The following is a 15,741-nucleotide window of genomic DNA, read 5'->3' as shown; positions in this document are numbered from 1 at the left end:
TTGGAATGCGACGCCTAAACGAAGGCAAGCAAAGTATCCAAAAAAAAGAGGGATTTGAGTTTCAGGTCCATAATGGAAAAACAACCAATATGGTGTCTGATTCAAAGAGAAATTACTGGCAAATCAACGCTTTGCACCACCTCCAAACAAAATCCGACAGGGATACAGTACAGAATATTAGGATTAGTTTAAATTGTGCAAGGAAATCAAGAGAGGGAAAAAATACAAGAGAAATAATCACCAAGAAGGAAGAACATATATAGAACTCATCTTTCATCGTATGAAGGAGAGTAGCCCAGAATTATCAAGCCCTAGAAACAAGATATTCACCAGTGACGAGCAATGCAAGGACTCCCGTCATCGAATCAATCAAGAAGAAACATGATTGTTCACGAACAGACGAATCCCTTTGCAATCCACTAAAGAACCTACCAAAATCCAAGTTCAAAATTACTGATTTCTCATACTTAATTGGCGTTAATTCTGTTAATACCCATCCAAATATGTAATTTTGCTAGGCTCCACATCTACAATGAGCGGATGTAACTAAAATAAGCATCACGTAATCAAGTAATTAGACTTACACTTATTTCAAATTTCAAATTTCCGAACGAGCGAAGATTGATTACCAAAAAAAACGAGCGAGAGATAGATAAACCATAAAGAGGAATCACACATGATCCTGATATTAATATTAAAAGTATATATATAGAGAGAGAGAGAGAGTGTGCTAATTTATAGAGAGATTCAAAGAGAGTTCGAGAGGGAGAGGGATATAGAGAGCGATAGAGTTTGAGAGAGATTGAAAGAGGTCATGAGAGAAATTGGGATTAAAATTAAGAATAAATTCATAATAATTCATGATACAATGTCCAAATTATCCTTGCAAAAATAACTAAAGAAATAACAAATAGTACAACATTATTGGTATTTAGAAAAATTCTAAGGACAACAAAGGACAGAAAGATTTGCGAAAAGGTAGAGTACATGCTTTTATTAGGAGAAATATATATATATATATATATATATATTTTTTTTTATATAAGGGGGGGAAAAAAAACCACAAAAAAAAAAGGGGGGGGGGCGGGCCGCCCCCCCCGGGGGGGCCCCCCCCCCTCGGGGGGGTTTTTTGGGGGAAGGGGGGGGGGGCCCCAGTGTTGTTGTTCTTTTCCCCCCCCCAACGGCAACCATATTTGCTTCTCTACTAGTATGAGTAATGATGATATTTCCATGCAAATCTACCAACTCTCGAATCGCCACAATAATCCTTGTCATCCTTCCTTGATTTTGAGCACTCAGTTTCAAACAATCGATTGCTTGTGAAGAGTCAGACTCCACGTAAACAGGTATCATATTTCTTTCTACTGCATAGCATATGCCTACACAAATAGCATGGAGCTCGGTTTCAAGAACACTTGTCTTGGGGATTCTATGCACAAAACCTCCCAAGTACACCCCTTCTGAGTTGCGAAAAACCCCTCCAATTTGATTGTAATCTTCTTTACCAACTGCAGCATCTACATTGCATTTTAGCCACCCTTCCGTTGGTCTTTTCCACTTTGCCTTTCTTCTAATACTTCATGATAATGATTGTGGATTATTTTCCTGGGTCCAAGCTGCCTCCACATGTGAGTAGTATTATTTTATCATTTCCACCCCTCCCCCTGGTTGAGTGAAGTCTTCTTCATGAGTATCAAGATTTCTCCAACCCCACAGTAGATATAGTGTGATGGCGAAATTGGCTGACCATCCTTTCTGTTGTTGTGATAGATTTCCACAAATGTTTAGGTAAAGCCAATCACGACGATCACAATTGAAGAAATGTCCTTGTTGATTCATTGGGATTAATCATTTCCATACTCCACTCGCATATTGGCAATCTCTAAATACATGTAGACTAGTTTCGGCTTCATGAAGACAGAAGTTACAGAATGAGTGGTTCATGAGTCCCATTTTCCACTTCCCTATCATTAGTTAGCAGCCTGTTCAGACTTAGAACCCACATGAAACAAGAGATTCTTTGTGGCACCTTTAACTTCCAAATGGCCTCCCAATATCTGTTATCAAAAGAAATGTCCACACCAAGACTATTGGAATCTTCTAACACTTCATATGCATATTTTATTGTAAAACATCCATTATGTGATGGATTCCATAGCCATATATCCTTTCCTTCGCCTGTACTTGGTTGTGGGCATGCTTCAATTTTAATGCAACAGTCAGAAGGTAATATATTTTTGAATTTTTCCTTTCTCCAACCTCCATTTCCATCCACATATGATGATGTTTTTTCCTTACTCATTCCACTGGGTATATCATATATAGCTTTTGACTTAAGGTTCTGCCCCACCTCCAGCCAATTATCTTCCCAGAAAAAAACTGAAGTTCCATCGCCAGCATCAACTTTGTTGTTGCTCAGCACTTTGGGAGCTACAGTACAAATTGCTTTCCAGATGGGAGAGTCACTTGGACTAGCTTTGAATTTCTCTTTTCTTCTACTGCTTCCATATTTTGCCTACAAAATTGATTTCCAGATAGTATTATAATTTAAGAACCCCCAAGCAAGCTTCATCTGGAAAGCTTCATTCACCTTAATGAGATTTCTAAAGCCCAATCCACCTATCTCTTTTGGTTTGCAGATAGTGTCCCACTCAATGAGATGAGATCGCCTTTTGTTTTGAGTATCACCCCATAAAAAACCTCTAGCTGATTTTTCAACATTTTGAAATATTCCTTTTGGTAAGGGTCCTGACTGCATAGAGTAAACTGGAATAGCCATAATAACTGATTTAGCAAGGGTTATTCTGCCAGCCAAAGAAAGTGAATTAACCTTCCAATTCGATAGTCTACTCTTCACTTTAGCTAAAATATGGTGGTAATTTTTCTTCTTAACCCGTCCATTCCAAATTTGGGTTCCTAGATATTTACCAATTTCTTTTGTTTCAGTGAATTTGCTAACATGGGTGATGTCTCTAGCTTGATTGCGACTAACATTTCTAGAAAAGAAAATTCTGGTTTTCGAAGTACTGACCTTGCTACCAGAAGCCATACAAAAATTGTTGAGACAATCATTGATTGTTGCTACCTGTTCAATCGTGGCTTTGGCAAAAAGAAGTACATCATCTGCAAACATTAGATGAGAAATGCATGGCTCGGTCTTCCCAATTTTGATAGGTTTCCATCGCCCATCACTTACAACATCCTGTATACAATGTGATAATCTTTCTATGCACATCACAAAAATATAGGGTGACAAAGGATCTCCTTGCCGAATGCCCCTAGTGGGTTGGAAAAAAGTTGTATCTTCCCCATTCCAAAGAACATCCAGCTGTGCTGTGGTTATACACTTCATAATCACATCAATCAAACTACTCGGAAGATTGGCCAGTGTGAGGGTTTCTTGTATGAAGCTCCACCTAATCCAATCATAAGCTTTCTCAAGATCAATCTTGATGGCCATACTGAGTTGTTTGTTGGATTTCTTGCGCATAGTATGAAATATTTCTTGTGCAGTAATGATATTTTCCTGTATATGTCTCCTTGGAACGAAGCTGACCTGATTTTATTGGGCATAAATGTACTATTGTTTCTAATAAGCATGCATTTGACACTATTTTTTGCTTGCTCTTGGTATTGCTTCTAATGGGCATGCGCTTGAAATTGCATTTAGTTAGCCTACACATAAGAAGTACAAAAAATAATAAAATCTCATGAATTAGAAAGAAGCTTATATAATATTAAATAATTTAAGAATAAACAATAAAAGTAGGAAAAATGTGCAATTTGCAAAATAAAATTCCTAATCTCATCAAATTCTATAGTTAACCTGTGGTGAATGAAATATTCATGCAACATCAAGGTCTCCACTTGCCATAAATTCCAAATTGTGAACCATTAAAGACACCGCTGGGAATTAGATCCCACTCTCTGTCCCCCTCTTCACAGAAAATGGAGAGAGAAATTGGTGGATTCATCGGATACTAGGTTGGGACTGACAGGACTCGAACTTGCAGCTTCTGCCTTGACAGGGCGGTGCGCTAACCGATTGAACTACAATCCCAAAGATTGGGGGTGTACAATATACATATTCATATGATTTTATTCAAACCATTTCTATTTAGAATAATAATAATGGTAATATAATTTTCTTATGTTGGGAAAAAAAATTAAAATAAATTCAACACACCCTTCCTTTTTAAGTTCTTTAATCTATAACTGGAGAACTTTTGAGGCATAGAGAGTTTGGCGCCCTAGTTAGGTACCTTGAGTTGCAACCATCATACAAAAGTTTTTGAGATATTAATGAAATTTCATCATGTTTCATTTGTCTCGATCTTGGCAAAATAAAATAAGGGTCAAAACAAGATTTAGTCATTTGACTGAATTTTTTCAAAATTTTATTGAAATTTCATAGAAATATGTATTCATATTTTTGAAAATGTATGATCCAATTTAGTCCATATTTAGGTGGACAAGTGTGCATTAAGAAGCCCTGTTTATGTTGGGCTTTAGTAAAAAAAATAAGGTTGCTATTGTATTTATTAGTTTCAAACTAGACTATACACAAAAAAATCAAACTCAAGAATTACCTAAAATCCACTAGAACACTAACACCAAACATGACAACCTAAAATCACTAAAACACTCAACCAAACACATGATATATCATTAATACCATGATTCACCGAGATTTCAGCCAAATCTCGGTACCTCAGTTGTCTTGATCTTGTCGAGCCACCAAGACAAAACGTAATTTTAAACATTGATTACAACAATGCCTCGCCACTGTAAATGTAAATGCTGATTTACAAAATCCTTTTAAGTGTCAAACTCTATCCGTTGGACATTACCCATAAATGCAAATATGTTTGAGGACCGTGTTTCCCTTGCCTTCAGCTACAGTGATTAAGAATTTCTTCACCAACACAGGCTCCAACATGTTCATTGGTATTGAAGGATGTTTGGAAGGAAATGCTAAATTTTCAGGGAGGTTTTACAGAATCTATTCATCAGATCCTTACTTCTAATTTGTACAACAGTGATGTTAATCGTACTCTTTTCAGCTTTGATGCTAAAAATCATAAAGTTAAGCTTGAATCCCATTGTGAGGCTGGATTGAGAACTTTCAAATGGACTTAACATTTCAATTTATCGAAAGTTATTGTTTTAGTGGACACAAGAGAATTATGAAGAGGAAAATTTTAACATGGTTCACGCATAAATGAGATGCACTAGGTATAAGTGAAGTTTGTGTATGATTTGTTATGTGATGGAAAAAGATTGTCTATGGCATTCTCTGAATGACACCCTGGTGGTAGTATCTATGAGTGCTTCTGACAAGAAACAAGATTTCAAATTCACCGTGCCAGATTTCAGATTCACCTGGCACAGTTTAGTATTGCAATTTGACATGTCAAAATTCATTAAGTGCTATGCCTATTATTGATGAAACTGGTCACACTTCTGGGGGTGACCATAGGAGGAAAGAAGAGGAATCACATTCCTTCTTTGTCTTTCTTCCATTTTTAGGAAAATAAAAAATAGATTTTGTTGTACAAACCATAATTCTCAAACCCTATAAGAGGTCTCAAAAATACTCCAATGAGTTTTATTCTATGGTGCTCCCTTAAGTGAGCTCCAAATTCGTGATTGCTCCCATGAAGTCTAAATTTCACGATGCCCCATTGCTTAAAATCAAATATTTCAACTTACCCTAATTAGAGGTTAAGCCTTTTGACCGTTAAGTTTAGATTTTAAATGACACATGTACCTTCTTAATTGTAAAAAGACTAATATTGTGAAATCCAGCCGTAACCTTGACCCGGAACCCTGTTGTTTGTAGGTCTGAAGACCCGAAGTGAAGGAAGAAGACAACTATGGACCCTCTTAATAGAAGACATGGTGTTTGACTCCGAACCCATGGAGATTGATGATGGTGCTCCATACTTGGAAGCTTTGGCAGTGTTTGATAAGAAATTGCACCTTGAAGAAGGAGAGATTAGTTGATGGACCTAATGCACTCTCGGCCATGGTTTGAAGGTAATTCTATGACCTAGACTAGTCAATTGAGAAGTAGGAAGAAGCCCACTTGATTTTGAGTTGATCTAGGTTGTCAAATCCCTGTCTGGGCTTGCTGTCCTAGCCTAGTCCACTGGTCAGTCAACCAACCACTCAGCCAGCTGATTGTAAGATCCAAGAATATTTGATTTTTAGGTCTTTTAAGGTTCTATTTAAGTAGACTTCGTGGTTATTAGCCTCCTTTGTTGCTAGAACTCTCTGAGAACGTGTGAAGCCTCTCTCAAAGCCTCTCCTTGGTGGTTGTGAAGAACTCTTGCAAGATCTATTGTTCTTCTTCTCTAGTTCATCTTCAAGGTTAGTAATCTCCTGTTTTCTCTTTGATTTACTCTTGTTTGATCTTGTTCTTACTACTATGATTATGAAGAAGATATTGCAACCTTGCAAACACCTCTTCTACAATCTCCTTTGAGTTAAAATGAATCTCCATTCATTCTATGAATGCTATCATCATCGTATTTGATTCTAGCCATGTTTCTTATGGTTTCTTCATGAAAGCATGATCATTCTTCTAATCTGAATTCTCTAGCATGTTAGATCTAAGTTTATGATAGTATTCATCTTTGATCCATTGCTAATGATCCTTGTGATATGATCCTCCATTATCCTTTGCATCCATGGTTGTTTTTCATTGAAAACCATGCTTTGATCAATTAGAAAGTCATGTTTTCTAAATAGAAAGTTATGGTTTTGATCCTTGTTTGATGATTAATCTTTGCTAGATAGTCTTAGTTTATTGTTCCTAAGATTCCTTTCGAATTTCAGAGTGTTTCGAGTCCCGGAAGTATGGTTTCGGATAAAAAATTCAGTTTGGCTTCGGTTACTATTCACCTGGTCGACTGCCTGGTCAATTGGATCAGTCAACCAGACAGTTCAGCTAGCTGTGGACAGCATTGATGCTTTCATCCGATTTGATCTGTTTGACCTCCAATCTTCTAGGTTTTTCTCCTAATGTTGTATCTATTCTTGTCTAGGGTTGATTTGCTAACTTTGGACTTGATTTCTTTGACTTCCGGAATATCTTTGAATCTACTTAAGGTAAGGACAGTTGTTTCCATAATTACATATATTGCGTGAATCTTAGTTTCTATTTTGGGAATTTCTTAGATTCACTACCATTATTGTATCTTCTTAGTATTGTATTTCTGCTGTAAGTACTTCAAGTATAGTAGTATCATGTTCATGTATTGTCATATGCGATTGATCATGTTATTATGTATCTTTCTGTACAATGGAATATTGATTGTGTATGATATGACTGAATTGGGAATGTGATTGATTAGGTATGATTTGGGATTACGGAATGTCCTTTTGATATTTTTGTCCTTGGACATCAGTGGGAATAGTATGGGATTTTTCCGATGGTGCCCTTTGACGCTTTCCCGAATTATTGGTTGTCATACCTAGGGCTTGTCTAGCGGTGTTTGGCTAGGATGTCCCTGTTATATTAGACCCGATTTGGAAGGGTATTGAGACCGAGTAACCCGTGGTAGTAATGGGGATTTATGGGCACTCAAGATCGGTAACCAACCCATGAGAGGACATGAATCACATTGTGGATACTCATGAGAGGCCATTCATTGGTAGGGTTGCAAATAGTAGACTTGGGCTCATGGGCGCTTAAGACCGGTAGCCAACCCGTGAGAGGACATGAGAGCTTCCCGTCTATTATTTTTGGATGACCAATAGGGTTGATGAGTTCGTAGTCCGGGACTATGATGACTCTAGTGTGAAGGATACTGGGAAAGGATCGCCCGGGCGAGGAATGGATGTATCTAGATCTAAGTTGATATAACTAAGTAGATGACTTGCATTTGGCTAGGCTTTACCTTGATATGCACCAATACTTAGACCAATGGTGATGCGAGAGAGCGGTGACCTAAACCCTAGCCATGGAATGTCCTGAGGGATGTAGGACCCAACTACCACCGGTAGAGCCCAAGATACCTAGATGGTTGAGGGAGAGTGACTTGACCTTCCCAAAGAAGTATGGTGCTATGACTTAAAGCATGTCTACCTATAGAGACTAGCATACATAGAGTTAGATTCATACATGCATTGTCTGTCTCATATCATATTGCATCATGCTATGTTTTGCTATCATGTTATTTATGTTGTTGTGGAATAACTTGCCTTGCTGAGTTCTTTTGAACTCACTCCTTTTTGTGCAAATATCTTTGTTAGATTATCCTGTAGGTATTGAAGAATATGAAGGCTAGTACTACGAGGCGCAAACCGATGAAGCATACTTCACTCAAGGTGCTAGTAGTTACGAAGATTACACTGAAGATCCCTCAAGTGATTATGCTGCGTACCAAGATTAGCCCTACTCTGGAGTGGAAGCGGCCATGCTTAGTTTCTTTTGTTTATGTTTATGAAGACATTCCTTATAAGACAGAAGAGACATTAGTTTAGTTGATTTACTTCTTTTCTTTCCTTTCTTTTGGAAATCGGTTGTAATCTTCCTTTTTGTTCAAGCTACATTTCCACTGTAGTTGTGGAGTGATTTTCCGCACACTCTACATTTTGATTATTTATATATTAGTATTATTTCTTTCCGCACTATGATTATATTGTCTCTCTTCTTCTTATCTTGATCTCATTGTTTATATTATATTACATTGATTACATCATGTTCATGATTATGTTATTGTGTATGTGTGGGAGGTTGGTTTTCTCGATATTTGTTCTTTGGGGTTGTGGATCACACACTTGGGTATGCCAGGTAGGGTACCGGCTAGGTGGATGTTACAAATATACTCTTTAAAAACCCTTATATTAATAACTAGTGTAGACTTCTAATCGAACTGTCCATAATCTTTAATCCCTTAACTCTAATTTCTCTCTCACTAAGTTATCTTCTTCTCTGAGCACTAGGACGATATCCAACCAAATCACCGACTGGCTGCTCAAATGAAAATCGGACCTGGTTTGCCGATGAGAAGAACCCTCCAATAGCTGCGGAGTGATCGAAATCATCTTAGAGGAAGACCAATGTCATCCCTAATCAGGTGCATTCGTTCTTCTTCATACAGATGCAGTGCTCTGTCCTTCTGAAATTATTATTGTCAGATTAAAACCCTAAATTAGAAGAAAAGGTAAAAAGAAAAAGGGGAGAGGTGGTGGTTGGCAATTTAATTATTTTTTTCCTTCAATTTTTTGAAGAGCGAGAGAGAAACAAAATGGGAGGAAGGGTGGTGGTTGCAAGAGATGTGGGGTTTTTGGCGAGGTCTGGGAAGAAGATGGGTGAATGAAGAATTCCTTCACCCACTTAGGATTGGGTCACATAAGTGAGTGAAAGAGTAATTTTGTCTTCACATAGTAGCTAGGGTAAATGAGTCATTTTACAACCCAAACTTTACGGTCAAAAGGCTTGATTGTTAAGCGGGTAACTTGAAATATTTGACCTTAAGCAAGGGGGCATCATGGAATTTAGACCAAAGAAGGGGGCAATCACGAATTTGAGGCACACTAAGGGGCACCATAGAAAAAAACTCTACTTTAATTCATGCATTTGGTAAAACTTCATTGTTGATTATCATCTCCATTGGAGGATTTCTTTTGTCTCCACAAGATATTTGGGGTTGAATTTCTTCTTTAAACCATGGATCAAATCTCTCGATTCGGTCAATTTTCTTTGTTCATCTTTTGATTTAATAAAAATGTTTAATATTGTCAACGCAGAGCTGTTCTAGTGGTTGAAACCAACACCTCTAGTGAAGAGGTCGTGGGTTCAACTCTTGCTAAGGCATATTAATATCTCCATCTCCGGCTTAATAAAGCCCCTTTGTACAAAAAAAATGGTTTAATATTATTCAATTTATTTTTATAGACCTACAAAAGACTTATTGTTACCATATTTTGTAGATCCAGGAGTAATCTAAGACATTTTGTCTTTCTATTGGCCTTGTTGAGGTGCATGATAGCCTTACACATCAGCGACAACAATCACATTAGAATTGACATCAGTAGTCATAAGGTATGAGAGGCCATAGTTTGCAATCTTGGCATTGGTGTTATCATCTAGCAATATGTTGTTTGACGTCAAGTTCCCATACATTGTGTTCTTCTTTATGTAAAATTACAACAAGCCTCTTGTCATACCCATGGTTGTGTTCATTTTTGTTTGCCAATCCACTGGGGTGTCCAGTCCTTCTAGATAAAAGATGATAATGATTTCGTAATAATTGTAAAATAGTAGGGGGGAAATGTCACTAGTAAAAGGGAGCATACCATGGAAAAATGATGTGAAACTCCCTTAAGACATGAAATCAAACACAAGAAGCTTCGCTCCACTGGGATCCCAAGTAATAAGTTCAGAGAGCCAAAAGATTTGGATGTCCAATCTGTCCCAGTGCAATCCTTTTTGAGAAATTCAAAAAATTCTGGTTTTATCTCCTCTAGTTGCTAGAGCACTAGCTGAACTTCTTGCCTTGTAATTGGTGAACGATCAACTCAATGGAGAGCCAATTTTAAAGTGTTGAACTCATGTTTAAAAATATAAGAACAAATCTTTTGTAGGTTTATAAAACTTATTGTTTTCATTTCGAGAAATTCGAAAAATTCATTCTTCTCTAAATTTCACAATAGTAAAAGATTTATGACATCCCAATCAATGGCTTATTGCAAGCAAAATGACTAAGACAAATCTAAGGTTCAGTTTTTAGTTCCTCAAATATCTTAGTTCTACTACTACCCGAATTTAGAATAAAAAAATTTGTGTTTAGAGAAGAATAATAACAATTCCTCACTTTTATATGTTTGAATTATCTATTCTCACTGCACCATTCAGTTCTTAGCTAGCTCATCATATCCTTGTGAAGCATTGAAGCCTTGTGTAAACACGTGACCTTTGCATTTTGTTGAGGTGCTGGGAATTCATTTTCTTTTGATATAGAGGCTTTTTAAAATAAAATAGTAAAAACTAATACAAGACTCACCTAGTTATATTCCCATAAATTATTATATAATTACATAATACTCCATGGGATTTTTTTTGGGGGTGTGTGTGAAATTAGTAACTTTATATTAAGAGGTCTAGAATATTACATTAGCTACAGGGAGTGTCGAACTGGTGACCTCTTTATTAAGAAGTGCTGATCATTACATACTGGGCTATCTTTCCATATATTTCATGAAATTTGTTGAAAATCAGCTTTATGCAGGAGAGGTGAATCACAATTACATGATCCTGGAAACAGTGAGGAAAAAAAATTCATAATTTTGTTTGGTAGCACGGAATTTTATATTTATAACCTCCAAAAATTACAAACTTATTAATAGTGTTGACTTCTAGCATACTGATGCGTCCAAAATCTACTAAGCCCTCAGATGTCCTGAGAATAACCTACAAAAACGAACGTCGGATGTGGCCCGACTGTGGGATTGGGAGTCCACCTCCGAAGGCTAAGTCAGTTGATGAACTTAATCACAAACAGCTCTGCTGGAGCACAGAGCTAAGGAATGAATAACGAGAATACAATTCAGATTGTATGTGTCCTTCTACCTTGTGAGTAGGTGATGTCTTATATAGAGTGTACCTTCAAATCTCCTTCGTTGGATGTATTTGAGCCTTCTTCAGATAGTTGTCAGATCTTAACGGATAGATCCGTTGAGTGATAGATCCCTACTAGGTTGGATTAGTAGATGACTCATTTGATAATACAATCGTTATATGGTAGTTATCCATATGATAGCGATAAGTGACAGCCACCAAATGCTGCTACCCTTATCTATGTCAATTAGCCTATTCCGATCGTAGCGGATTAGGGCGTGCTTGTGACTAAGTAGTTTTCTTCCTCAGCAAGCTATCTCCTAGACCCGGCTCACTCGGAAGCGAGTCGATTCCTTTCGTCCTGACCGGGGTCGAGGGTCGAACCAAGATTGAACTAGGTTTGGTTATATTTTCTCCATATCACATACTTTTAAGTATTTAAGCATTCATGATCACTTTAAACTTTATAAACATTAGCTTTCATACATAATTATATTACTGATCCTATCATTCACGAGATTTTTGGATATCAAAATGATAATATTTGGTTTGGCCTTGCTCAGTTTAGGAAATGATACTTATGTTTTGGTGATCAGCATTGCAAGATTAGCTCGATTTGGATTTCATATTTTACAAATGGAAAATGAAATGCAACTATCAGAAACTTGGACATTTTCATAACACTTATGACAAAGCACAGGTGTTCAAACCTCTATTCCTCCATATATAAAGAGAGTAAGACCAAGGAGACCTTGGGTTCAACCTCCGTCCCTCCACACCTTTGCAGCGCTACCTTTCCATCCTCTAGACCTATGGCCTTCATATATGAAGGCAATAAAATCAAGGAGACCCTGGATTCAACCTCTGTCCCTCCGCACATTCACATTTGCAGCAGTAATCCTTGGATGTGTACTCCTTACACGGAACTTGGTCACTTGCGCCCTATTAGCTTGTATATGGTGGTATACAAAATCATCTCGAAATGCATTGCAAATCGGTGGAAACCCATTATTAACTCTCATGAATGGTTAAGAAGATAACCTAGGCTTGAATGTGTGTTGATTCCATCCGATAAAAAGAAGCCCACCTCATCACCTATGACAAAAATCTTTATAGCTCTCATATGAATTCCAATTGATATTCTTCGGCACTACTCATGACTCAAATTTCAGTCTAATTCAAAAAGTTATGTGCCAAATCTAGGTAACCACTAAGAAGGTCATTAAGAATTAGACTCAACACAATGCCCATGGGAGAATAGCTAATAAAAAGTTGTATAAGGTGTGGTGTGTACATCCATCCATTTCTTTTTATGGTTAATCCTTCTCTACTTCGGGTAATCATTAGATTATCTCTTTATCTAAGATTTAATGACATTTCACACCTCCGTCCATTCTAAATACTTCTCTTTTATCCTCTAGAGAATTTTTTATAAGGTAATTAATGAAAAAAGTTATCATTTTTATGATAGGGTTATGTACCAAAGCTACAACATGGCCCAACATGAAAACGGCAGCGATAGCTTTGTCCAAGTCTGGCCCTATTACAAAGTCCAGACAGCCCCATTAAGGCACGAGTTGGGAAGTTGGGTGCACAATAACTGAAAACCCCCAAGACAAGGCCAAAAATTAGTCACCATGACGAATAGTTATATGTTGACCTGTCGTGTCAAATTTGTTTTTCTGCCACATCTCTTAGCCCAATTATGCTCTTTTGGAGTGTCATGATATTTTTCTTTGGAACTTTTATTCATTTTGGTTTGTTTATGTGTACCTTGACTAAATCATTCGGGTAGTTTTATAATTATTTAAATATACAATAGGACTTTGTCCAAACTCAAGATGATTTGAGCTCTTCATCTCATGCTATGAGGTGATGATCTTTGTCAATTGAGTCAACCACTAAGCTTGGGTGTCATAATATTGTTACCATAAATATTGACCCGGAAAATAACATGGTTAGCCTCATTCTTTGTGTTTAATTCTGTCATGAATAGCTAGCGGTGTAAGTTTTGGTCTTAATGATCTGATGTCATTATAATCCATATTGAGCCTAAATGGCAAAGATTTTAGGCATGGAAATAGGAAGATGCCTTGATTGGTGTCAACTCATAATTCAGTATTTGACTCACCTTGACTAGCTCAGGCTGACGCCACCTCTACCACTTTATTAGTTATGTCTAGTAAAAATGGAACAATTATGTAAAATTGTCTACTCCTATTTCTCAGTAAAGATCATAGCAAGGGTAAGATGTCCAACTAGCTTGACCTGGACACCACGACCCCACCCCCACCCCCAAAGGAAAAAAAGAAAATGAGATGAGAAAGAGAGAGAGAGAGAGAGAGAGACCGAGGATTCAGTATTTAGCATTAAGATCAGAGTTTTAAGAAACCCACCATAACTCGATCAATTATAAATCCATGAACAACAATCTCACTTTGCCAAAAATTCTAAGAAATGCAATATTTATCAAGACACCTTGGAGTTGATTTTTTTTTTTTTTTTTTTTTTTTTTTTTTTTTTTCTTGGAAATGTTAATGGCTTGGCCCATTTTCTAGCACAAGAAGTTGTGTCCGTCACATTCCGGACTTACAAGTCAGTATAAACATCCTATATTCCATCGGGCCTTTTTATACTTTTAGATTCCCCCACCGTCTTTTACTACTAGCTGAGATATTTAAATTGGTACGAAATTGATATATGATCCTACAAACTAGGCACTACTTGTCGATAAAATTTTAGTATAATTCAAAAAGCTATGTAGCAAATCTAGGTGCTCATTGAACACCCCCCAGCCCCACCACCAAAAAAAAAAAAAGGCGGGGATCTAGGTGCCTCATTTTTGGTCAATAGGAAATAGGTCATGGCCCTGGGAAAATAGCTAATTGAAGTTGTCTAAGGTATGGTGTGTACACCTATCTTTTTTATTGTTATTCCTTCTCTGCTTCAGAATACTCATTAAATTGCTTCGCCAAACAAAACGGGCAAAGAATGAGCGCCAAATAATGTGCAAGAACAGTTGTAAAGCTTCTAATCTGACAACCCTCACTCCCTCAACCTCAAACACATCCCTTCTGGATAATCTTAACAAAATCGATATTTAACGATTCAGTTGCACTTCATGTCCATCCTCACTGTTAAGAAGCAAACTAAATTAATAGTTTGAATAGCTTTTCAACCATCCATTGTAAAAGTATTGAAAGCTTCCACTTTTGCCTCCTATAATTAAGATCCCTACCAGAAACGCAAACAAGACCAAAAGCCACATATAAATACAATCCCTCTCCCACCAACTCCTTACCCATCTGTCTTCCTTTATTGATTATAATAATAATAGAACATCCAAAACCGTCAGTGTTTCTTTCTTTAAAACACAAAAAAGGAAAGAAAAAAAATGGCCGCAATGACAACAACAATCTCTACAGCGATCCTCCTCCTCCTCCTCCCACTAGCAATCTCTGCTGCTAGCAATGATTTCATCATTACCAATTGCAAGACAACGTTGTTTCCTGCTGTCTGCATCGCCAAACTCATCCCCAAAGCCGGTGTGATCCAAGCAAGCCCATCCAGTCTAGCTAGCGTGGCGCTCCATGAGAGCTTATCTAGTGCAACAACTATCAATGGTCTCCTTTCAAAGAAACCTAGATCTGATAAGGTTATACAGGATTGTGTGGACACCTATGGAGACGCCATTGATCTTATGAACAAGTCAAATACGGCATTGCAGGGAAAGCTTGACATTGTATCCATTAATAACTTGCAGACATGGATGAGTGCAGCGCTTACAAACGAGGATACATGTGAGGAGGGATTGGAATCAGTGAAATCGGATTTACTTGGTCGTGTGGCGGAGGGAAAGAAGTTGACGAGCATTACCCTTACCTTCATCAATAAGCTAGCTTAATCATACTTGATCTCTTGAGTCTCGGGTGTTTCGCATGGGGCTTCTCGATAAAAATTTTTAAAAAATTGCTCAATGGGGTGGATTCTAGCCGTATGATATATAGGTTTTGCAAAGTGAAGTGTAGTCAATGGACTCTCCATGGATATAACTGCCTTAATTCTTTGTTGGTAATTTATCATAAATTCTTATAAATACAGGAAATAAAATTGCAATAGAATTAGAATTTTAAAATTCTTAGCTGATTTGAAGAACTTAATTTAGTAACAAA

At 37.2% G+C, this 15,741-nt stretch overlaps 1 protein-coding gene across 1 annotated transcript; it reads left to right on the top strand.

The window, feature by feature from the left end:
* The first annotated feature begins 14,972 nt into the window (after nucleotides 1–14,972).
* On the top strand, nucleotides 14,973–15,473 carry LOC149011311 (21 kDa protein-like). The gene has a single exon (XM_089162619.1). It carries the CDS (start codon nucleotides 14,973–14,975, stop codon nucleotides 15,471–15,473), a length of 501 nt encoding a protein of 166 aa, XP_089018745.1.
* The last annotated feature ends 268 nt before the right edge of the window (nucleotides 15,474–15,741 follow it).

Source organism: Hakea prostrata, chromosome 7, assembly GCF_041222555.1.
Source record: "Hakea prostrata isolate BN-2017 chromosome 7, UWA_Hpros_2, whole genome shotgun sequence".
Lineage (NCBI taxonomy): Eukaryota > Viridiplantae > Streptophyta > Magnoliopsida > Proteales > Proteaceae > Hakea > Hakea prostrata.
Note: the sequence above shows the minus strand (reverse complement) of the source record. Positions and strands in the feature narration are given on the sequence as shown.